At 57.8% G+C, this 24,385-nt stretch overlaps 1 protein-coding gene and 2 pseudogenes across 1 annotated transcript in view; 1 reads left to right on the top strand and 2 right to left on the bottom strand.

Moving 5' to 3' along the window:
* The window catches only part of LOC129126905 (uncharacterized), a 208,327-nt pseudogene that overhangs the window by 95,781 nt on the left and 88,161 nt on the right, over nt 1-24,385 (top strand).
* On the bottom strand, nt 16,232-21,711 carry LOC143695310 (serine/threonine-protein kinase pim-1-like; annotated as a pseudogene).
* Nucleotides 21,759-24,385, bottom strand: part of LOC143695250 (uncharacterized) — a 62,310-nt gene continuing 59,683 nt past the window's right edge. The window contains exon 2 of the mRNA XM_077186301.1: nt 21,759-22,586. Within this exon, the coding sequence (XP_077042416.1) occupies nt 22,070-22,586 (517 nt within the window). The 3' untranslated portion in view covers nt 21,759-22,069. The remainder of the gene's footprint in view (nt 22,587-24,385) is intronic.

The following is a 24,385-nucleotide window of genomic DNA, read 5'->3' as shown; positions in this document are numbered from 1 at the left end:
TCCCCCTCACGCACCAAAGCCCAGGCCAATCAATGATATCATTGCTGGTGCCTTTAGAAGAGGGCCCAGGCCCGTGCTGGGCTGTGAGCAGGGGTGCTTTTCACCACAGGCTGCTGCCCAAGCACTGCTGTTCTCATGTCCAGCTGGCACAACATGAGGGCATCCAGCAGCACTTCTCCTTGGCACTGCAGCCAGCAAAGCCTGGGCAAGGCAGTGCCTGGGGGAGCCAGGCAAGGGCTGGGACCTGGCTGTGATGATCAGGGTTGCCCCTCCCTTGCCAACACCCTCCAGGTGCACCAGCATTCTCTGGTAGAACTCCATCACCTGTGTTGGAGCACAGGGTCACCTGGTGGGAGAGAAGAACAGTCAATTCTTCCTTACAAAAGCTCCTTACCCACGTGTGATATCCTCCAGTTCCTGAGGGAGGATTTGGCCTTAATTCTTCTGCTGCTCCATGTGCAGAGCACAGTCTGAGAGTAACAAAAGCCTTCTGGCAATACCAGATTTGTTAAACACCCCTTGCTATCAGGGCACAGGTCAGCTACATTAAAACATTAGACTACAGCTCCACTATGCACCACTGCATTCAAATTAAGGGGCCAATTTCTCATCTGACTACAATGACATCCATGCAGAGGAAATCTGATTGAACACGAGTTCAGCTGCACAGCAGGAACCAGCTCACCTTGCTGTTCATTCAAATCAGCCTGGCCATTTTCTTCTTGATCATCTTCATGGTCCTCCACATCTCCTTCAAGTCTTTGCATGTCCTCTTGAAGCGAAGCCTTCTCTGCTCCATTTCCATCCTGCGCCTTCTGGCCTCTACTTCAGCTCTCCGGGCCGCTGCTCTCTGCTTCATGGCCGCCCTTCTGGGCCTGAGGCAGAGGAAGAAAGGCAGGAAGAGCAGCTCAGCAGCAGCCCAGTAGGGCCCCTGCTGCACGGCTGCCCAGAGCAGGGGTCCCCAGGCAGGCTTGGGTGGCTCTGGGGTAGCCTGCTCCAGGCCCTCTTTGCCCAGCTCTGCATCCTCATCCCAGCTGATCACCACAGGCCGTGGGAAGTGGAAGAGGAGCAGCACCAGCAGGGCAGGGACTGATTTGGACACCATGGTCTGCAGGAGGAGAGAGACAATTTGTGTTGCTTTGCACAAGAGTTGCAAACCCGTGTGTTATTAGGGAATGGCCGCTCCTGCTGTGCCAGAGCGCTCGAGCAGGGCTGAGAATCTGGTGTCCAAGTGCATTCATGTGCTCCATGTTGCATGGGGCACCCGTGTGCAGGAATAGAGAACACCTTCCCTCAGATGGGATCTGCTGTGGTAAGGCCCCTCTGATTTTCTCCTCCACGCAGCAGTTTGCATGCAGAATGTGGGCAGATGTAACTTGGAGGTCCTCCTGCTCAGCCTTGGGTTCCCCTTGCAGAGCCTCAGCCCCTGTGTTCTGTCAGGGCCCCTGGGCAGGTGGGATATTCCCAGAGGAGAGGGGCCGGCTGTGTCCCCATTGCCCCTGTCCCTTATGTGCCTGTGCTAAGGAGGGCACAGAGAGGATGGGGACTCCTGCCTGCCCCGTGTCCTCTCTGCCTGCCAGGCCTGTCCCAGGGCAGCCGGGCTGTGATTGCTGTGCTGTGTCCCCCTGTCCCTGCTGTCCCTGCTGTCCCTGCTGTCCCTGCTGTCATGGCCCACTGCAGGTTCCACACCTACACAGCCATGGTGGCTCCTGAGCTCTGCAGGGACCCGAGTGACAGTCTGAGTGGTGGCACTCCTGGTTTTCTTGCATTTGGCATCGCGCAGAGCAGAGGCTGGATCACAGCACCAAAGGAGCAGCTGCTGCAGGGGAGGAAAGGAGCCTCTGCATGGCCAAGGGCTGCTGTGGTGCCCCTGTGTCAGGAATTCCCCACAGCTGACACCTGAGTCCAGCATGGACACTCACAGGCACAGCGTTTGTTCAGGCATTGCCTTTATTGTATCTTGACAGGGACTGCAGCTGCCTGAGGGAAGTCACCCTCCTGAGACAGGAGGGCAGAGAGTGTAATTTAAATTAACGAATTGTGATTATAGGCATTCATAGCAACAGTCTATATACTGTATATATGAATATTAAACAAGACACAAAATAATTATTGGATCATGAAGATTAAGCAACATTTGCTGTTTTAAACAGAAATAAAGTATACTTCATTTTTGGTTAACTGTAATTATTCTTGGTAATTTTGATGAATTATAAGTTCTATGTAATATAAGGAAAAGTGCCATTATTTATTACTACGTAATATTAGAATATTTATGTTATCTTACAAGAGTAGTAATCTACATTATAGTAATAAAAAGTTTGGAAAATGTTGCTAAAGACAATTATTTTTAAAGAAAACATTTTAAATATCTCAAAACTATTTAAGAATTTGAATCATTCTCCAATCATTGCGCCCGATGCCTTCAAATGGTGCTTTCCTCCGAGCAGATGCAAAGCCTCTGTATGGGAAAGGGTTAAAATAGATGCAGTTCCTACAGATCCCGTGAGGAGAGAGAGGGCAGAGGGGCAGGGTGTGTCAGGAGCCCGGAGCCTGTGCCCCGGTGCAGGGCTGTGCTGGGCAGCAAGCGCAGCTCTGTGCGCCGGCTGCTCACAAAGATGTGCGGCTCGCCTTGGCCGGCCCAGAGAGCATCTCCAGCAGGAAGCTTTTCTTCACACAGCCACTGCCTGTGCTCCTCCAAAAGCCTGCCCTGCCTACCTTCAGCATCCTGTTTGTATCCCTATTCATTCCAATCAGCCTGGCCATTTGCTTTTCTATTTCTTTCGTGGCCCGGCGCATTTGCTCCATGTCTTTGAATCTCTTCCTAAGGAGCCGCCTTCTCCTCTCGATTTCCACCTTCCTCCTTCTGGCCTTTTCCTCAGCTCTCTGGGCCGCTGCTCTCTGCCTCGTGGCTGTCCTTCTGCGCCTGAGCCACCAGCCCAAAAGCAGGAGCAGCGGCTGAGCAATTTGCCAGAGCTGGTGCAGGTAGCGCAAGGCAGCCAGGAGCCAGGGTCCCCAGCCAGGCTCCGCTGGCTCTGGGGGGGCCGCTTTCATCTCCTCTGCACGGGGCTGCCCATCCCCGTGAAATCTGTCCACCACGGAAAGTGGGAACAGGAAGAGGAGCAGCACAAGCCCAGCCAGGACTGCTCTGTGCGCCATGGTCTGCAGGAGGAGAGAGACAAGGCTTTCACTGGGGCTGCCAAGGGAGCTTGTGGGGGCTGAAGTGAGGCCCGGAGGCGCAGGGATGTGAGGGCAGAAGCAGAGGGCCCCGGGCAGCTGGCAGGCAGCAGGGCCTGTGCCAGTGGGCCAGCAGCAGCAGCCCCGTGCCCCGGCCAAGGCGCCGGCCCCAGGGGCTGGCCCTGGGTGCAGGGGGACAATGCAGGCCCGGGTGCGGCGCTTGTGGCCCGGCCCTGGCCCGGCCCAGCCCCGCCACGTGCGCACTCACTGCTTGCCCAGGCTGTGCTGGGCCAGCGTTACCTGCGGGGGCCTTTTCCAGCTGCCCCCATTGTGACACGCTGCCCCTGGTGTCACAGGGGCCAGAGGCATCACAGCCGGGCCAGCCCTGCCCTTGGTGCCCAGCCCAGCTCAGGGGCTCCCAGTGGGCCCAGCAATGAAAGCCCCGGCAGGCAGCAAGTGCAGCCCCTCTGGGAGGGGATGGGCCCCAGGGCCTCCCTCCACAAAGCAGGCAGAAGTCCCCACTGATAAGTTTCCAAAGGGAAAAGATTACAATCAATAATGTTGAGTAGGATACATATTATCAGCTATGAAAACACCTGAGGTGCTTTTCCTAATGGGACTCGTTCTTCTGTGAGTGGGGTTGGGTGATGGTTGCTCAGTTTTTCTTGCTTGACTATTCCCTGATCCAGTCCATCCAAGACTTCTGTGAAACCTTCCCATTATCAGACAGCAGAAATAAAGAACTGCAGTGAAACCACTTCTAGTCCCCTTCAGATCAAGAAGGTGCAGGGGGGTGGTTCTGGCAGAGAATTTGAGCTGCTCTGGACAGGGTCGCACTGCTGTGTTAGCAGGGACTGGCTGCTTGTGTTTTCCTTTGGATGAACAGAATCTTCCTTGTGTCCCCAGTGAGCACATGGAGCTCACACCAGCAGTGCCTCTTGCCCGTTCCCTGCCCAGCCAGACCTTCCAGCCCAGCTGAAATGCCCAGCGTGGCCTTTGAGCACAAAGGGATTGCAGAGCCAAAAGCATCTGTGTAGCCACCATGGTGTTCAGCGGCTGCTGCTCGGGGAAGGGCACTGAGAGGAGGCCACTGCTGCTCTTGTCAGAGCGCTGCTGTGCAGGGATGTCCCTCGCCCTGCTCAGTCCCACATCTGCCCATCTTTTGGCCTGGTCTGGGCTCAGGTGGATGCCATCTGCTCCCAGCAGACCCAGCTGCTCCACGGTAGATGCACAGGCATGGAATCCAAAACCTTGAGTATCCCCTGAGTAGCCAGGCATTCAGCTGTTCAGTTTGTCACGGCCCACAGCAGGGGTTAGAACAAGATGGTTTTTCAGATCCCTTGTGACCCGAACCATTCCAGGCTTCTAGGATTTCTCCATGACTGACTTTGGTCCCCTCAAAAGACCTCCTCTCTCCTCTCTTCCCTCCACCTGTGGAGAACGCATTCTGATGCTGCTGCTGCTGTTGGGACAGGTTGGTGGATACTCTTCCTGCCATCCCATGGGTGTAAGCATGACTCCTCTCTGAAGTCTTTGTCCCTGAATCAGTGCCTTCAAAGAACAGTTATCTCCTCTCCTTCCTTTTCCATTCAGCACTTGAGCAGACACAGCATTTCTCATCGTTTTCCACAGAACAGTACAGGTGCCAGTTCCCATCTTGTGGAGCCCTCTGCCATAAATCAGCCTGACAGGTTTATTCTCTACGTAATGGGAAATGATGACAAATGCAGCTGCATAATCACGTTAGTAACTCTCCATAATGACTGCTTCTGGGCTGATTTATGGGTTTTGTCACATGTGAGCTTCAGAACTTTAGAGATTACATTTTTCACACTTTTTTGTTGGAATCTCAGTTTATTAGACTTTACTGCAGCATTAATCACTTGCAGTACAACCCTGGACTTCACAAATGTATCACATCAGCGTGAAAAAGGCAGAGAAAACAAGAACTGTTGTGAATTAATGAGCCGGGTAACACATGTCTCACAACAGTGATGAAACAACCTGTGTTCTTCTTCAAGCCACAACAGAAAGTCCCAAAGTCTGGTTATTTAATTTTTTTTTTTTTTTTTTCACAAAACACAAGCAGCAGCAAAGAACTGAAACAACACAGCCAGGCTTGAAACCTGAAAGATCTGCAAGGCTGAGTCTATCCTAGTTAATGGTGAAATGATGTGTGAATCTGTCCTAGATGTTCAAATGAAGAAGATTGATTCAGTTATAATATGGCTTCTAAGCAAAACACTGGGATTATATAGGAGAAATGCACGTGTCATGAAACAACCAAGAAATCAGAGAGACAGTTCCAAGCTCTACTGTGAAGGTCTGGGAAATGTTCAGATTTACCATCTGTGGAGTTTGGTGCAGGATAAACTGGAACAAAAGGCCATCATTACCCAAATTGATTTCCTTTGGGCTGGTCTGTTGGTTTTTGGTTTGCTTTTTCTTTTTTTTTTTTTTTTTGTTTGTTTGCTTTTTGTCAGATAATGTTTTATAATACTCCAAGAAATATGTTGAAAAGGTCAGCATGATCCATCAGACACAAGCAGGGGGGCTGGGGTAGATGCAACATGTTCCTTGCACTGGAGGGTAGACAGAGGCAAGATCTGGTTTGGGGTCAATCACACCTGGATCAGGGAGGTGGCTGAAACCTGGGCTGGCCAAAGCCTTAGAATCACAAAATATCCTGGGCTGGAAAGGACCCCCAAGGATCACCAAGTCCAGCTCCTGGCCCTGCAGAGGACACCTCCCCAAGAATCCCACGCTGTGCCTTGGCATGTGCTGGTGGGCAGGAGCACACAGCTGGCTGTGGCTTTGGGTGCATGGGTAAGATGAGATGGTGAGGAGCATCCCTGCTCCCTGAGCTCCTGGAGAGCTGCAGACACTGATCACTGGTAAGGACAGCACCAGGGCCATGGCCTGGGGCTGGTGATCTGGTGTCTCCTTCCTGCTGCTGCTTTCTGCTACAGATAACAGCCTGGTACCAAGGTCTTGTTGCTGAGGTGATAAACAGCTGGGGAGATTCCCTCCCTGCTCTTGTCTGCACGAGTTCTTATGCTCAGCACCAGGAAGGATTGGGCCAGAATGGAGGCATTTGGGGTCTCAGGGCTGAGGCTGAGACAGACAGCCAGGCAGAGCAGCTCCTCCTGGCTGATGCAAACATTAGCCCTGTGCTGGCCAGGCCAGTGATCCATAGCTATGGGTCCACAGTGATGGTGGTGCTGGGTATTCACTGGGAGAAGAGGAGGTGTAAAATGAAGCTTCTGAAGCTGCTTGGGATCCTGGAAGCTGCTCAGCCCCCACTTGACCACAGTGGTTGTTTGGCCAGCTGAAGTGATGGAATTTATTGGGCTGTGCAGGGACAGTTTTCTGTGCAAACATGAAGGACTTTCAGGGGGGATGAAATACGGCCTCATAGTAGAAACAGCTGGGCTGAACACTCTTTATTCCAGCTATGAATATTTGCCCTTAAGAGCAACAGATTCCACCTTTCATTAAACTGTTAGTTCCAGAGAGACCAGGATCCGCCTGGCAAGTCAGCTCTGGCAGGAAGAAGGCGGCTGCCAGGGGGCTGCTTGTGGCCTCTGACAGCCCCATTGCTCAGGGCTTGCCAGCGCCCCAGCCCCTCAGGCCCTGCCCCAGCGCGGCCAAGCTGCCCGGCAGCAGCGCCGCAGCCCCACAGCAGCTCCAGAGCAGCCCCAGGCAGAGGCACCTGGGAGCCCTCAGCAAGGCAGCCAGCAGCAGACGGGCAGGAGGGCACGGATGGCGCTTCCTGCCTGGCACAGGGCTTGTGGCCATCTCCAGGCAGCGCTCTGGCAGGGATCCCCGCAGCTCCGGCCCCTGCCCAGCCACTCTGTGGGCAGCACAAAGGCTTCAGCAGAACCACCAAAGGCCAAGGGGCTTCTGGCCATTTCCCCTCGCCCACTGCACGCCTGGGCAGCTGGCTGAGCACAAGCACCCTTTATCCCCTCTGCCCCTAGGCCCTGCGCACCCTGGGCAGCAAAAGATAGATCCTGGCAGTCTGTGTATTAGAATACAGTCTATATTTACATGGTAAAGGAAAAAAAAAGAACATTCTTGAAGTAAAAGAAAATTCCTCCTGACTCAGGTGGCCCCAGCAAAAAGAGCTTCTGGGATCAGCTCTCCACAGAGCTGCAGCAGGACAAGCAGCCGAGCAGTGACAGACGAGGCCATGTCTTCCATGCCCTTCGCAGGTGATTTCGGAGCCACTGGAAGCTGGAGATGGGAGCCCGCTCTCCTGACTTGAGGATGCAGAGGGTTTGAATTGCCAGGCTTCCGACGGCGAGGCTGATGTCATTTGTTTTTTCTTCAAGGGCTGCAAGAGAGAGCAACAGAGCCACGGTCAGAGCCGGATCTGCGGGGAGCCGAGGAGAGCCCCCTGCAAGGGCCATGCCAGCCGGCTCTTGCCATGGCCAGGAGGGAGCAGGGAGCAAGGCGATCAGGCCGAAGCTGCGGGCCACCAATGGCCCCCGTGGCCCTGAAAGCTCCGTGTGCTCTGGCCATGGGAGCAGAGCCCTCCGCAGCCGGGGCAGGGCTTGCAGCTCCCCCCCGGCAGCCCCCGCTGCCAGCCCGCTGCCCTCACTCACCAGCGCAGATCAGCTGCAGCTCTCGCTGCTGCCCCCTCAGGCGCCGCCCGGCCATGCCTGTGAACACAGAGCCTGTCACGGCGGCAGCGGCACAGCTCCCTGCCAGCGGCGCTGCCGGCGCTGTGGCCACACGGGCTGCTGGCCCGGCAGGGCTCAGCCCGGCCCTTGGCGCACGCTGCCGCCCCAGGGCACGGCTGCCAGAGGGCGGCAGCAGCAATGCCCAGCCCAGGCGGGGCTCCACGGCGCCGGGCCCGGCTGGCGCTGCCGGGGCAGCAGGCGGGGCCGGGGCCGAGCTGCGGCGGGCCGGGCCGGGGAGGGAGCGCGGGCTCGTGGCTCACCCATGAAGCTGATGGCCGCCTCTCGCAGGGGCTCCTGTGGGCTCTGCAGGTAGCGCAGGGCCCGGCGCAGGTGCTCGGCCGCTCGGCTCCTGTCCTCTGCCAGCTGCAGAGAGCGGCAGGAGGGAAGGCTTGGCGCGGGCTCAGCCCCTGAGCCGGGCGCTCCCTGCGCCCAGCCCCGGCCTCCCCTGCCCGCACAGGCCTGAGGCGCGGCCAGCAGCCGCCGGCCAAGGGCTCCCGAGGGCAGGGGGCAGCGGGCCGGCTGCTGCCCGGGGAGCCGCGGTGCCGCCCCGCAGCCCCGCCGGGCCGGGGCTCCACGGGCACCCGGCTCGGGCCCTCGGGAGCCTGGAGAGGAGCCCGCGCGGCCTCTGGCTGCCGCAGCGGGCAGGGGCACAGCTGCCCGGCCCGCACACTGAAGGCCGCCCTCAGGGGCCTTCTCCAGCCTGAGGCTGGGCCTTGCAGGCCCTCCTTACCAGGCACTCGCTGAACTTCCACAGTTTCTGCTCCTTCACCAGCTTCTTGAGATCCCTCCTGTTCATCAACTTGAGCACACAAAGCAGCGCTTCCCGAGAAGCCTGGAGAGCAGCAGGGACGCGGAGATGGCCCCACAGCCCAGGGCACGGCACCCGCGTCCCCGTGCCATGGCCTGCAGGAGGCTGCGATCCAGCAGGCGCAGGGCAGGAGGCAGCCGAGCCCCCTGCCAGGGGGACAGCAGCAGCCCACGAGTCCTCACCTCTGCCACACGCTGATTCTCATCATGGCAGTGGAAGAAGAGTGCAAGCAAGCTCTGTTGCACAGGGCTTTCCAAAGGCTTTTCTCTCTCTTCCAAATACTCCATCATGTCTCGGAAGAGTTTGATGGAGAGCAGCTGGACCTGGCTATTATCCTGTAGGAAAAAAAAAAGAAAAACTACCTCAGCATTGGCTCCTGCAGGCCCCCCTGGGCACAGGGCTGGAAATGCACAGGGCACACAGTTTCCAGGCAGCAGCCAGCGGCTGTGGCTGGGGGCACAGAGCCTTACGTGGTCAAAGAGTGGCAGGAGCGCCTCAGCCAGCTGCAGGGCAATGGGGGTTGACATCAGAATATGTGATTTGTGCAGGAATAGAAAGCTGAGTGTGATGAGGGTCATGCCAGCGATCTCTGCATCATTGTCGCACAGTAGGTCCATGAGGCACTGGGTCAGGCTCCACATTCTTTCGGCCTGTGCGGAACACAAGTCTGTGAAAGGCCATCCTGCTGCCGCAGGGCCCAGAGGCCAAAGGCCTGTCCCGAAGCACGCGGGCAGCTGAAGCGGGAGGCAGGAGAGCTGGGAGCAGCTGCCCCAGCGCCCCAAGCCCAGGCCAGGCCAAGTGACTGCGTTCCCAGCGCAGCTTCAGCCACCGCCCCCTTCTCACCATTGAGGGATCATCAATGAGCTCCAGCAGGGCCCTGAGCGCCAGGCGACGCCTCTCCCTGCACTCGCTCTGCAGGTACCTTGAAGAGACCTTCACAACACTGGCACCACATTCACTGGCATCCAGGCACTGGAGGAGCTGAAAGGCACAGGCCAGTGACGGGGGAGCCGGCCGGCAGGAGCCCGGAGCCGCACAGGGCTGGGCCCAGGCAGCAGCAGCAGCAGCAGCAGCAGCAGCAGCAGCAGCAGCAGCACAGGGCGCGGGCAGCGTCCCAGGCGGCTGCGGCTCCCAGAGGGCAGAGAGCTGGGAGGCAGCTCAGCCAGGCAGCGCTGCACACCCGGCTCACCTCCACAAGGAACGCCAGGGCGGGCAGATCCCAGTGTGGCTCCTGTGTGCTGAGCAGCCAGAGGAGGTGGAGTGCAATACTGGAACCCAACCCAAGACAAGCATGGCGCATCTCCCTAGGAGGGCGAAAAAGGGACCAGGAACCTGAGCAAATCTCTCCAAGGACAGGCTGGCAGAGCCTGCTGGTCTTTCACCACCATCCTGCAAGGGGACCTGGGCCCTTTAGGAGGTGTCTCCTCCTGTGCGCTCTCCCCTCCCAGCCTTTTCCAGTCTGCTTGGCCGTCCCTCGGTGACAAGGCCCTGTGTCCCAGGGCCACGGGGACTGTGTGGGACAGCCCGGGCACAGGGCACAAATGCCGGGAGCAATGGGGAGAAGGGGAGTCTCACCTGGCCAGCAGACCCACGGCATAGTGGCGGGTGTCAGCACAGAGCAGCGTGTCCCAGCCACGCTTGCGTTCCACTGACACCACCACCTCCTTGTACTGCTTTCGGCAGAGCAGGGACTTCAGGCTCTGCACTGCAAACCTGTGTGCACAGCAAAGGTCAGGTCACCCTGGCAGCACTGGCTCCTTGGCAGGCCACGTGGCAGGGACAGGAGGACTGGCATGGAGCACCTGTTGGGGCTGGTGGCAAGGCCGTGCTCTTGCAGGCATTCCTTCCAGAAGGCATCGACCTCCTCTGGCATCTCTTCTGTGCTGAAGAACACTTGGAAGAGCAGATGCACAAATAGCTGGGGGAAATACGACGTCACTACACGTGGCACATGGGGCTCCTGGAGCATCTTCCACATCACCACGGTTGCCTGCACGGGACAAAGGCCCTCGAGACAGCGCTCAGTGCCCAGGTGTCCCTGGGGCAGGGCCCGAGCAGGGCAGGGAGAGGCGCGCAGAGACCTTGGCAGGGGGAGCACGGGGCCTGCTGGGCCTGAGGCTGCCCCTGGGCCAGGTTTCAGGCCAGCACCTGAGGAAGGGAGATGCAGTGGGGGAAGGAGGATGGAGAGCTGCTGGAGAGGCGGCCTTGTGGCCAGCACAGGCCACTTGCAGAAACTCACAGCCAGGCCAAAGACACCCGTTTTGTCCCCATCGGAGGTGCACGTGCTGTGCTTGGGCCAGCTGCCCAGCACATCCAGGAGGATCAGCAGCACTGGCTCCGCAGTCCTGGACGAGCACATGATGGTCTTCCACATGGAGATGGCAGCTCTGAGGGGTTAGAGCTCTGTCTCAGGGGGGTCTCAGACACAGCACCGTGGCCTGGGCATCCCTAGGGGCCCGGGCTGACCGCTGGCTCTGCCTCTGCCCACTGGGCCTGGCCAGCAGCAGCCAGGCAGCCCAGCCCTGTGGGGACAGGCCCCTGAAGGACGGCAAGGGAGCAGGCAGCAGGCTCGGGGGCTGACGTGCCAGGGCTGGGAAAGGCAGCAGCCAGAGGGCCCTGGAACTCTCTGTTGCTCAGACACCTGGGCCAGGCGGTACAGGGTGATGGGCTGGGGAGGCCTGAGCCCTCTGGGCAGGTGGGCCCCATACCTGTCACAGGACGGGGCCACACGCAGGAGCGTCACCACTGCCTCACCCGGGTGTGCTCTGGTGAGATTCAGCAGGGCCTTGTCCAGCCGGTGCTGGGCAGAATCATTGGCCAGGAGCCATCGGTGAATGGACCTCACCATGGCGGGCACCTGGAGAAGGCACGGGGAGACTTGGAAAGCTGCCAGAGGGAGCGATGTCCCCAGGGTCCCCAGAGAAGTGCTTCCCTTGCCAGCGCACTGCCATGGCCTCAAAGGCTCCCAGGGACCAGCAGGCGTGGCTGGGGAAGCCACGGGACTCATGGGGGAATTGAAGCCTGGCCCCAGGCTGCTCACTTGTTCTGGCCTGGCAACAGCCTTCTCCAGGAGCAAATCCAGCAGGGCGGCACTGGTCTCATGACTGAGGAGCTCTGAGTGAGCTCTGAGCCCAGTGCCCATGGTGCTGGTCTCTTCCTGCCCAATGCTCCGGATAAAGTCGCAGACGAGCTGTAGGAGAAGGGCAAGAGCCCGGGGATGTTGCAAGGAGTGCTGCACACACGGTGCTGGGCTGAGCAGGGACAGCAGGCCCAGCCCAGGTGGGGGTGGCTGCAGGTACCTGCGCTGTTCTGCGGAAGCGGCCACGGCTGGATCCCTGCTCTTGTGTGTGCTCCAGGGCTGCATCTGGCAAAGAGCGAGCGCAGCCAGAGCTGAGGGGCTGGGGGAGAGGCCGGAGAACAGAGCCCAGCCCTGCTCTGCCCAGGCAGGGAGAGCCCCGGGATGCCCCAGGGGATGGAGCACGGCCACTGCGGGGTGTCTGCCCGGCCCCTCTTCCCTCCTGTCCACGGGCATTTCCCCAGGGGATGGCATGGCATGGCATGGCATGGCATGGCATGGCATGGCATGGCATGGCATGGCATGGCGCCAATTGGCACAGGCTCCAGCCCTGCAGCCCAGCTCTTCCACTCACCCTCCTGCGGTGGATGGAACGGCACCACCTCTTCTGTCTCCTGTGCTGGGGCAGCTCCAGGGCCTTCTTCTTCCTCCTCCTCCTCCTCCACCCAGGCCAGCTTGGGCACTCTTGGGGGTCTCTGCTCCATGGCTGTGCCTGGAGCTCCTTGCAGGAGAGATGCCTTGGGAAAGCTCCGGGGCACCAAGTCCCACGCTCTGCCCTTGAGGGCAGCTGCAGAATAGAAGCCTCAGGAAGGCCACGGGTCAGCGAGTGCTGTGCTCTGGCCTCGAGCTCAGCTGCAGGAACAGCGCCGCGGAGAAGCTCCGGGTCAGACGGGAGCGAGTGCGCTGTGCGGGGGCTCCTCACGGCACCGCTCTGTCCCCTTGTGCCCCGTTGCGTGTTGCCAGCAGCCAGGCAAGCTTCTATTTCCCACGTGTCACAAAGGGGCCTTGGACACCGGCTTCCGTTCCATGGCACGGTGACCGTGCTGCAGCGTGCCACCCAGGGCCCTTGCACACACTGCCTTCTGCCCCGGGGCCGCCCCCGGCCCAGCCAAAGTGGCCCAGCTTGGAAGGAATCCCTGGCCCCAGGGGTCTGAGACAGCCCACACAGGATCTTTAGCAAGGGCTCAGAGCATCAGCAAACGCTGCCCGGCTCTGCGGGCTCAGTTCCTATCCCCATATCTTTCCCCGAAAGCATTTGAATTTCTAAATGAGAATCATTTGAAGGGAGGGGATTGACATTTTCCATTTCAGAGAAGGCTTCTGCCTTCCTTAGCAGACACCTCTCTTTTCAAACCAAGACAATTGTTTATCATCTTGCAGATCCGCACTTGCTGGGCAGCCCCGTTTTACACCCAGGGCCTGGAGAACCATTCCCAGCAACTGGGAAAATCCTAGCTGCTCCATCCACCCAGAGATGAGGTCTCCAAATTTGCCCCGAAAGTGGGTCCAGCTTTTAGAGGCCAAACAGAGCAAGTCCCAGTGACTTGATGACAGTTTTAGCCCAGAAAGCCCTGCAGCTGATGGCACACTTGACAATCAGCAGGGGACACAGCTAGGCCAAAGCCCAGAGCTCTGCCGGGAGCCTTTCTCCTCAAATACCCTTCAAACAAACCTCCATGCAAGTCAGTTGGGAAAGTTTCTTCAAATGATCCATTTCTGGCACTACAGAACTACACAGGGTTCTGTGAAAGATTCTAAAGCAGCTGCTCTGGAGTCCAAGAGCCAGCACTAAGAGGCCTTGACACCTATTTGTAGCTAAATCGCACTTTGGCCGATTTGAAGGAGTTTGGAAGGAGCTAGAGAGCGGACCTCTGAGTTTTTCAGATGATGCCATTGCTTTTTCTTCTCTTCTACATAGACAGGAAGGGTGAGTTTGGCTCCCATCTGCACCGCATGGTTCACAGGGCCGCAAGACTTGTAGTTACAAGAGCTTTGAAGGATTTCTTGGTCAAGAAGACACGACCAACAAGGATATTTATGTTTTGGAGCCAATCCTTCAGTATTTCGTCTTACGGACTCATGCTCTCGGGGTCTCTGGCTGGTCAGAGTGAGCCCGAGATAAGTTCCAAAGTCTCTTTTCCCAGACCGGGGCTCGAAGAAGGAGTCAGAGCTCTTCATTTCTGGCTCACAAGGTTGTTTCTTGTATCTTATCTATAAAATTCTTTCTCCTGCCCCAGGGCAGCGTTATCTTTTTATCCTAAAAACTACCTGTACAATATTGACAATTACTTTCCAATACCTATCACCTATGTTAGACTGTGAGCTTCTACTCTAAACCAATCTAAAAGTGCCAACATCACAGCAGAAGATGGAGGCCAAGAAGAAGGAGAAAGGCTGGACAAGCCCAGATTCCTCCATCTTGCCCCTTGAAGCCCCATTCTAGAACCCCCCAAAAATCTATTTTCCACCCTGGGATAAATTCACTATCATTCTACTGAAACTGTCATGGCTCGCAATTCTTCATGTCAGGTTGTTTTTTCCAAGGGCTAAATCAAAGGCACAGGGGTCCTGGGCTCTGTGCCAGGGTCTCTGAGCCCCCTGGGCAGGGGCTGGAGTCCTCCAGGGCAGCCAGAGGAATTTCCTGGGTTCTGACAAGTAGCCCTGTTGTAGTCCCTGCGTACAAGAGTTTACTTGATCCCTTTGATGCCAGAGAGCACCAAGAACTTGAACCTTGCTGGAGTCCAGCACTGCCTGCCTGTCATGGAGAAGAGGGAAAAGTTGAAGAACCTGGGCAGTGGTTGAGCCCAATTGGCATTTTTCCATTTCTGATTTCCTCCCAGCTTTTGCAGCAGGGCAACAACCCCATCACTGCAAAGCACTACCTTTTGCAAGGCACACACTGACCTTGGTGGAAGCTCAGGGCTCTTGAAGGGGCTGCTGCAGTTGGCAACAGGAGCTGTTGTTGAATTTTTCACGTTGCTTAACCCCCCCTGCCAAATGCCATCAAGCAGTTGAGGAAGGAGAAAAAAGATTACCCTGGAGGAAGGGAGGCCAAGAGCTTGGAAAAGGAGGAAAGAAATGCTCTGATGATGACAATGACAAAAAAACCCAATTTATTTTTGACAGCAAATGAACACCGGCCGCCCTCCAGCCCTCCCAGCCTGGCAGGCCGAGCGGTGCCGTTCCCATGGCATGAGGTGCTGGCAGCCTGCGGAGAGAAACCAGAGAGCCACGGTCAGTGGCAGCAGGCTCCTGTCCCCCTGTCCCGCCAGGGCCTGTGCCCGGGCCAGGCTTCTGGCTGTGCTCAGAGCCCAAACCTCCCGACCCATTCTCTGTTTTTAGAGAAGGGCAGCGGGGCAGGCCATGTTCCACCTCCTCTGCTTAATCCCGGCACAGCAACCTCCCCAGCAGCTGCAAGAGCAGGATGCCCGTGTGCCCGCTGCCGCCTGCCCGGAGCCCTTCTGCCAGCCGAGCTGTGGAGCCGGGTGCCCACCTCTGCAGAGCTGCTGCCAGGAGAGGAGCCGATCCCAAACCAGGTCCTCGTCCTTCTGGAAGGGGCTGTCCCTGCAGACCGTGGCCCCTGGGGCAGCGCTGGCACTGGACGCGCTCCACGGACGCTGCAGGCGCTTCCCCGTCCGGTCCGGGCACCAGGTGTAATCCTCCTGGGAAAAACAAAGAACAATTGCACGAAAGTCAATTCAAAACAAGACCTGGAAACAAGAAAAAGCACAAAGCCTGTCACCGTTTCATGGGCCTGAGGAGGGTCTGACCACTCCATGTGAGAATTAAACCTGTCCACGGGTGGGGAAAATCCCCACCTTTCCCGCCCATAAACGCACCCCTTCCTCAAGGGCGTGCAGAGCAGACCAGCTGGGGCATGGCTTCGGAACCCGTCCCCCTCTGCCGCCCCCATCCACATGGATGGATGCTTTTGTCAGGCTGGCTGCCCCCGCCTCAGCCCGTGCCAGGCTGGCTGGCAGAAGCTGTCAGCAAGGCCAGGAGCCGGCTCCCCTTCCACAACATCCATCCCCTGTCCTGCCAAAAAGCAGCTCGGCGGCCGGCGGAAAAATTAATATTCCCCAGCGCCGCCGAGCGGGGAACCTCCGGCGCATGGCCAGGCCGAGCCCTGCCGTGCCTGGGAGCACCAGCATCCCCCCGCCCCTGCGCCGGCTGGGGACTCATCTTGATTCCATCGGGGCGCAGAGCGTGTCCTTCAGGCAGGGGCCGCAGCCAAAGCCAATCGGCTCTGCCCCGCCAGCGGCCAGCTCCAGGATGGTGTTCCCAGCTCCATATCGTGCTCCAGAAGAACGCGCCAGCTGTGCCCCGGCTTGCGGGGACATCACGATGCCATTGAGCTGCAGGGGGATGTTTCCCCTGTCCCAGTCCGTGGCACCTTCACCGCACTGCCACCACTTCTCCAATGGGACGGGCAGCACGGAGCCACTGCCTCCACAGCTCGTGGGGACCAGCGGAAGCAGCATCTCCTCAGCTGCGCTCTCTCCTCCGTGCCGCGGCCGCAGGGAAACGCTCCGGGGTTTTTTTCCAGCGCCACGAGACACGTGCCGCTGCTGCTGGCTGGGCTCCTGGATCCTCCTGTGCACAGGGAGGCATCTCTGCTGTCTCCTGGGCCAGGCAGGGCTCCTGCAGCCAAGAATGCTCAAAAAGGTCCTCCAGTGCTGGCCTGTCTGTGGGCTCCATGCATAAACACCACCTGATGAGGTGCTGGCACTCTGTGGAGAGAAACCAGAAACCGCCGCTCAGCGGGACAAGGCTCCTGTCCATGCTCTCCCACATTCCACAGTGCCCAGGCCACACCAGGAGTGCTCAGAGCTGCAGCCAAAAGCTTCCTATCAATCCTCTCTTGCGGAGGACACCAGCACAGAGGCACAGGTGCCACCTCCTCCAGCTAAGCCCAGGAGATCCACCTCCTCACCAGCTGCAAGAGCAGGACGCTTATGTGCCAGCCGCCCCTCCCAACCCCGTTCTTCCCCTCGTGCCTTGAAGGCGCATCCCCACCTTGAGACACCCGGGGCAGGAAGAAGAGCTGGCCCCAGACGATGTCCTCGTTGCTGTGGAAAGGAAGGTGCCCTCAGAGCAGCTCATAGAGCAGGATGCCCAGGGACCAGATGGTGGCTGGCTGGCCATGGTAGCAGCCAAAGAGGATCCACTCCGGTGGGCTGTACTCCGGCGTTCCTATGGGACATGGGCGCAGCTCATCAGGCCCATGCTGCTCCCTCCCTCCCAGCCAGCTCCCGTTCCACAACAGCCAGCCCCTGCCCTGCCAAAAAGCAACTTGGCTGCAGCTGGCTGAAGAAGGATTCCCCCTCCTTCCTTCCCTCCTTCCTTCCCTCCCTCTTCCCCCTATGCCAGCCAAGGCTGCCCAGCTGGGCCCCGGCTTTGGGCTCACCTGACATCCGGGTGTAGAACGTGTCCTGGAGGATCGTGCCGCAGCCGAAGTCGATGAGCTTCACCTCGCCCGTGGCCAGGTTGACGAGGACGTTCTCGGCCTTGATGTGGCGGTGCAGGACGCCGCGGCTGCTGCAGTGCCCCATGGCCTCCAGCACCTGGCGGAACAGCCCCCGCCCCACGGGCTCCGTCAGGAACCGCCACTCGTGCAGGAAGTACCAGAGGTGCTGACAGCGCTGCGGACGCTCCATGAGCAGCGCGAAGCCCTCGGGCACCTCAAACCAGTCCAGGAGCCGCACGACGCCGGGGAAGCCAGGCCACGACACCATCCACAGCAGCGCCAGCTCCAGGGCCACAAGGGCGCCCTTGCGCTGCGGGGGGACCGCGATGCCGTCAGCGGGGCCGATGCTGCGCCGCGCCTCGGGCAGCCCCTGCCCGGCCCCGCCGCGGCTCGCCATGGCCCGGCCCGGGGCGCTGCGCGGCCCCCGCTCACTCCACGCTCGCTGCCCTCGCAGCGTTCCGGCTGCCGCCCTGCCGGGCCTCGCCTCAGCCCCGCCCGGCACGCCCCGCCGGCTCCTCCCGCTGGCCCCGCTCACTCCCCAGCCGCGCCCACTCCGAGATGTGCTCCCGGGACACTCGCTTGATGGCTGCCTGCGAGCCAAGGCCACCGGCGGGCTGAGCTCATCGCCCGGCGCCCGCCGCCGCCCTCCGAGCCAGCCCCGTCTCTTCCCGGGGCGCCGTCGGCGAGGCGGGGACCGGAGTAAACGCTGCCGCAGCCGCCGCTGCCCAGCAGCGGGCCCTGCCGCTAGAGCTGCTCTAGGGGAGGCCTCTCTGCCCATGCGGGCGGCACCGCGCTGCCGCTCTTCTGCCCGGGGCACCCGCCCGCCCGGCGCGCTGCTGCTTGCCGAACTGCCCCGGGCTGCGGCGGCTCGGGGCCGGCGGCCGAGCTGGCGAGCGGCGGAGCTCGGAGCGGGGCAGCTGCCGGCCACGCTCTCGGCCACGGGGCGGGAGCCGGGCGGCAGCGGGGCGGCTGCGGGCGGAATCGCGGCAGGGGCTTCGTTCGGGGCCGGGGCCTCGGCTGGGGCTGGGCCAGAGCCCGCGCCAGGCGCGGCCAAAAGCCCGCACTGCTCCGCCAGCACCAGAGCGAGCGGCTCCTCCAGCGGCGCCACAGCCAGGACGGAGAGAGCCCGGCCGAGGCGGAACCACGGCGGGCCGGGCGGGGGCGGGCACGGGGCGGCCCCGCCGAGGGGCGCCTTGCGGGACGCGGCATCAGCCGGGCTGGGAGAGGCGGAACACGGACGGCACGGCCCAACACGGGACGGGAGTAGGGCGAGTGTGAGAGGGAGAAGAGGATGGGGAGCGAGTGGGAAGTCGAGTGGAAAACCAATCAAGAGAAGCGCTGCTGCTGCTGCTGCTGCTGCTGCTGCTGCTGCTGCTGCTGCTGCGGAGCCGCCGGAGATTGCGGCCGTTCCTCCATTGCCCGGGGAACCCAACGGAGGAGCCGCCGCGCGCCCCAAGGAACGAAAGAGAGAAACAAACAAATCACACACCAAAGTCATTCCTATTAGAGAAGCAACCAAAGAAAACAACGTAGCAATAACGAAGACTGTTGGCTTCTGACTTATTTCTTCTTTGCATGAGACCAAGCATTTCATGGGGAACAATTGCCTCTTGTGACAATTTTGCCAGAGTGGACAGGAGCAGAGCATTTACTTTTCAAGTAGAAAAGGGAAATCGTGTCAGTAATGTCATCTCTTTTCATCCTCTGTTGACACAGTTGCAGGCTGCCAAAAGACATGGTCTGCAGTGTGGAACTTGGGGCCAAGTTTCTTTTTCTGCCAGAGGATGAGGAGGGGAAGTATCCCAGAATCATGGAGTCGTGGCATGGTTTGGCTTGGAAGGGATCTGGAAAATCCCATGGCTGCAACCCCCCTGCTGTGGCTGGGGACCCCTTGCACTGGACCGGCTTGTCTAGAGCTCCATGCAGCCTGGCCTGGAACACTGTCAGGGACGGGACATGCCCACCTTCTCTGGGCAACCTGTTCCAGGAGAGCCTTTTTTCTGAATCCCTTACCTAAACCTAATCTCTCTCCATTTGGATCCATGCTCCCTTGTCCTGTCCTTGCCTGCCCTCGTACAAAGTCCCTGTCCAGCTTTCTTGTGTGTTGCCCTCAGGTACTGGAAGGCCACAGCTGGATCAAGGCTGGGTCTCTTTGCCAGGCTGAAGAAGCCGAGCTGTGTCAGCCTTTCCTTGCAGGAGAGGAGCTGCAGCCCCGGCACCATCTGGGTGTCCCTGCTGGGCCCCTGCTGCAGCGTGTCCACGTCCTTGCCGTCCGTGCCGGGGAGCCCGGCAGAGGCGGAGGCAGCGCTGCAGGTGCAGGGTCAGCGGCGGGGAGGAGACCCGGCCCTGGCAGCGGCTCCGGGAGCAGCGATCGGCGCTGGGCCGCCCGCACTGCAGAGAGCCGGGGCCCTTGTGCCTGCCCTTGTGCCCAGGGCGCCTTTCCCCGCCGCCCGCCCGCCCGCCCGCCCGCTCGGGGGAAATGCCCCCTGTGCCGCCCCTCAGGGCCGCCCCTCGCCGCTGCCCCGGGCGCTCCCGGCGCCGCCTGGAGGGGCCCACGCCTCGGCCTCACCCTGCTCAGCCCGAGGCCTGGAAAAGCAGATTCAAACACCCACCCAGAAAGTGCCCCAGGATGCCAAGGTCAATCTTTTGTCACCAGCACAGCTTTGCTATCAGAGTCTGGACGGGAGTAGAAAATCACCAGGGGAAAAGAGCATGAACAAATTCTGCCTTGGCACTACCTCAAGCTGTGGGGTACCAGTTGTTGGTTTCACTGGCTCTGGATTGAAGGCACTTGAGACAGTAATTCATGTTCAGACTCAAGTGTTTACTATTTCTTATCAGTAAAACAGCCTCATTACTGGGAGTTCAGCAGCTTTTCATTAGAAGGCACAAAATGGCCCACAATCTCTTGTTCCAAGGTCTTTTAAGACTAAACTATCCAATTAAGAACTGACACCTAGATTATTTTCCCTTTTAACCCAATAACTGATCCCAAAGAGCCTGCAATGTGGAATTTCTGCCCAATTACAAAAAGCCACCCAAACCCATGAAGAAGAAGGAAGAAGCATGAAGAAGAAACCCAGGACGAAACACTGTGCCCTCCATTTTGCTTCCATCCACAACATACTAAAAATCCCACAACCTAAATTTCAGAGTCAGAATGGACCAAAGCCCAAAAACTGGAGGTGATAAGAATGGACTAAAGCCACAACCAAGGAATCAGCATCGCCCTGAAATACCTTTCCCCTTACATCAGCCTGGTGCATATTCATAGAGCCTCATGCATATCCATCAACTACTTTACATATTCCAGGAATGATTTTACATGGCCCCTCCCTGGGTCTGCCTTTTCAGAGCATGTGTGTTTCTTGGCTGTGGTTTTGGCTCCTTCTCTTTATCACCTCCAGGTTTTGGGCCTTGGTGCACTCTGCCTTCAGACGGGGAGTGCTGATAGTTGGCAGATCTGTACAGGTGTCCTCATCCTGGGTGCATTGGATGTTATCCCATCCAAGCAGGCAGTTTAACAGAAGCAGCTATTTCACTGAGCTTAATTAACAACAGAAATAAAAACTTATAACAAAGTTACTTTAAAAAACAGTCCCAGCCCATATTTGATCCCAGTCCAGTTGATCTCAGTCTGTGTGGTCCTGATCCATATGGTCCCAGCCTGTGCAGCCCCAATCCAAAGGATCCCAGCCCATCTTTGATCCCAGCCCATCTTTGATCCCAGTCTGTGGGGTCCTGCACACACTCCCTGGGTCTGGAATTCCAGTTCCCAGCCAGGAAAAAATGTTCCTGCCCTTGAACTTCCTTCCTATCCCTGCAACAAATTGCAATAAAATTATAAACAAAGAAATAATAATTGAAATTTTAAAAATTATAATAAAAATAAAATATAAAAATCTCAACTCTTCTTTACAATACTCCAACAATGATTCAAACCAAAGATACAACTATTACTATAATATTACCAATGCATATAAATAAACAAATTATATATCAAGAAATACTTTTTGAAAATTTTAACTCGATGACTAATGTACTTTAGATAAAAAATATCTAAAAAACTACCAAGCAATCTAACACACCTTAGTAAAACAATTCATATTACAAATATACTAAACACAAAACCAAACACCACTATAATTTCTCAGACATTTCAACCAAACAATTAAACTTTAATAACATCCTTAAGTACTCCAAAACAATTAAAATTATTTTTAAAAGGTTTATTGGGGGTGCGTGGTTTTATTTGGATATTGTTTTTTTAATTGTTAGAGGCTAGATGATTTAAAAAATGGGACTTTTATAAGAATTGAATCAGCTGAAAAGGTGGCACTCTGCAAACAGAACTGACTGAAAATGAACGGGACAGAAATCAGTAACTCTGAAAGTTTTATTTGCTATCAAATATAACCCACACACCCAGGCCCACACAATCCCCATCCCATTGCTCCAAATTGGGATCCCACTTCTCCCAGTCCCCTTCTAACCCCATCTCACCTTGGTGGCTGTGGAATGGAGAGTTTAGCATGGCATTGAGGTTTTTTGAGGAGGGAACAAGGAATTTGAGGTAGGATTGAGCCTTTTTGGGTTAAAATTCAGTTATTTTCAGAGGGATTTGAGTGCTTTTGAGGTGACAGATTCATCCCTCTTGGCTTTTGGATTGGAAACACATGGAGAAGAGAAAAAAATTCAGGCCAAACAAAAGGAGAAGCAGCCAGGCGTGTTCCCAACATGGATCACAGGGAATGTGAGTGACCAGGGCTGTGCCCAAAGTGCCTCCTCCAGTGGGGGATGGAGCTGCAGCAGCGCACGAAGCTCTTCCCGCACTCAGGGCACTCGCAGGGCTTCCCTTACCGGTGCCTCCGTTGGTGTCGGGTCAAGTGAGAGCTCCTGGAGAAGCTCTTCCCACACTGGGGACACTCGTAGGGCCTCTCCCCAGTGTGGATGCGCCGGTGCCTGACAAGGGTGGAGTTACGCTGGAATCCCTTCCCACAGTCGGGGCAGCGGAATGGCCTCTCCTCTGTGTGAATCCGATAGTGCCGGAGGAGATTGAAGCTGGTCTGAAACCTCTTCCTGCATTTATCACACTCGTAGGGCCTCTCCCCTGTGTGGATGCGCCGGTGCTTGACGAGGTCAGAGTTGTGCTTGAATCCCTTCCCACAGTCGGGGCATTGGAAGGGCCTCTCCTCTGTGTGACTCTGATAGTGCAGGAGAAGATGGGAGCTGGTCTGAAAGCTCTTCCCACACTTGGAACACTCATAGGGCCTCTCCCCAGTGTGGGTCCTCTGGTGCCTGATCAGGTTGGAGCTCCAGCTGAAGCTCTTCCCACACTCCCCACACTCGTAGGGCCGTTCCCCAGTGTGGATCCTCTGGTGCTTGATCAGCTCGGAGTTCCACCTGAAGCTCTTCCCACACTCCACGCACGTGTGGGGCTTCTCCCCATCATGGAGCTGCTCATGGAGCACCAGCTCCGAGCTCTGGCTCCATCTTCAGACGCCTTCCCGGCCCGGCCTGGCTCTTTCCCCCTCACATCCCTGCCATCTGTGTTTGCAGCCCCTCCTCGTGCGGCATCTCCGGGCCTTTTCCTCCCCGTTGGCTTCCTGCGCCGTGGAGCCGCTCAAAACGGCCTCTGCCACCAGGTTCTGCCGCGGGCATTTGTCCTCCCTGCTCTCCATGCTCAGCTCCTGCTCTGGGCGAGGAAGGACAAGGACAGCATGGGATTTGACTCCGTGCCACAGGCAAGGGCAACAAGATCCCCCCAGGCCGTCTCTGGGGACGCACTGCCCCCTCTTGGCTCTCCCCATTTTGGGATGCCGGGGCTCTTTGGGCTCCCGGGCTCCCTTCTCCCCTCATTCTCTGCTCTGGGCTGCAGCGGCTCCAAGGAGTCCCCCCTGCCCCTCTCCAGGCTCTTGAGGCTCCCGCCAATGGCGGCACTCCCCCCTCTCTGGCCTCCCCACTTTGGCCTCCTGGGGCACACAGGGCTCTGCTCCTCCAGGCTGCCTCTGCCGGCAGCCGCCACCGCCACCCCCCGATGTCCCCCCGAGGGGCCTTTTCCGCTCAGCCTTGGACTTCTTCATTCTCCAAACATCCCCCCAAAAACCCAACCCAGGGACCCCCCGGGATATCCGGGCCGGGCTCCCCCTCCCCGCTCACCGGAGCCATGGGGGGGGGCGATGATCCCACAGGTGGGGGCTGCGAATTCAGGCAGGGATCGAGACCGCGTGGTTCCCGCAGCTCAGCCTTGATCCGCCCTTGTCCCTCCTCTTCCTCTTCCTCCCGCTCCTCCTCTGTCTTATCTCCACCTCCCTCTCCTCCTCCCCCCTAACCCCGCCTCCTTCACTGCTCTTTCTCCTCCCGCTCCTCCTATTCCATTCCCCCTCCTCCTCCTCCCCTGTCTTATCCCCACCTCCTGCTCCTCTTCCATCCCGCCCCTTCCATTCCTTCTCCTCCTTCTCCCCCCTTACCCCGCCTCCTCCTGCCCCTCCATCCCTGCCTTTCCCTCCCTCCTCCTCCTCCCCCAGCAGCAGCCACACCCTCGGTGCCCCGTTCCCGCAGCCCTCGCAGCCCGCGGCAGGAGCGGCGATGGAGCCGGGCCAGGTCGGCATGGGCAGCGCGGGGCTCTCGGCTGCTCCCAGCCGCTGCGGGCGGGGGGAACCCGGCCCGGGCCAAAGGAGAGGCAAACTGGGCAAACTGGGGGCAGATCACAAAGCTAAGGATGCAGCAGAAAATGGAGCTGAAAGAGTTATTTTAATATTAACTCCAAACGAGGAAAAACTGGAAATTCCAAAGTTTAGGGAAGCCGAGAAAAAAGAATTAAACAAGATAGGAAATGAACAAGATAAATCTGGGTAATAGAAACTTCTACATGGAAGACAATTACTTAATAAAATGTGCTTACTAGGAAAAGATTAGAAGACGTGCATCAGAAACCCCACTGGCGTACTCAAGCTTTGTGTGATCATTTTTTAAGGAATTTTGGGTGCACTGGGATTTTTGGTGTAGCAAAGCAAGTCACTGAAAGATGCTTAATTTGCCAAAGGATAAATAAAAAGGTGATGAGAAAAACAACATTAGGAGGTCATGAGTTAGCTCGTCGACCATTTCAAAATATCCAAGCAGAAGTTTAGATTTGTTAGGTTCTGGATTTATTTGGAAAAAAAACCCAT

The sequence above is a fragment of the Agelaius phoeniceus genome, chromosome 15, assembly GCF_051311805.1.
Source record: "Agelaius phoeniceus isolate bAgePho1 chromosome 15, bAgePho1.hap1, whole genome shotgun sequence".
Classification (NCBI taxonomy): Eukaryota; Metazoa; Chordata; class Aves; order Passeriformes; family Icteridae; genus Agelaius; species Agelaius phoeniceus.
Note: the sequence above shows the minus strand (reverse complement) of the source record. Positions and strands in the feature narration are given on the sequence as shown.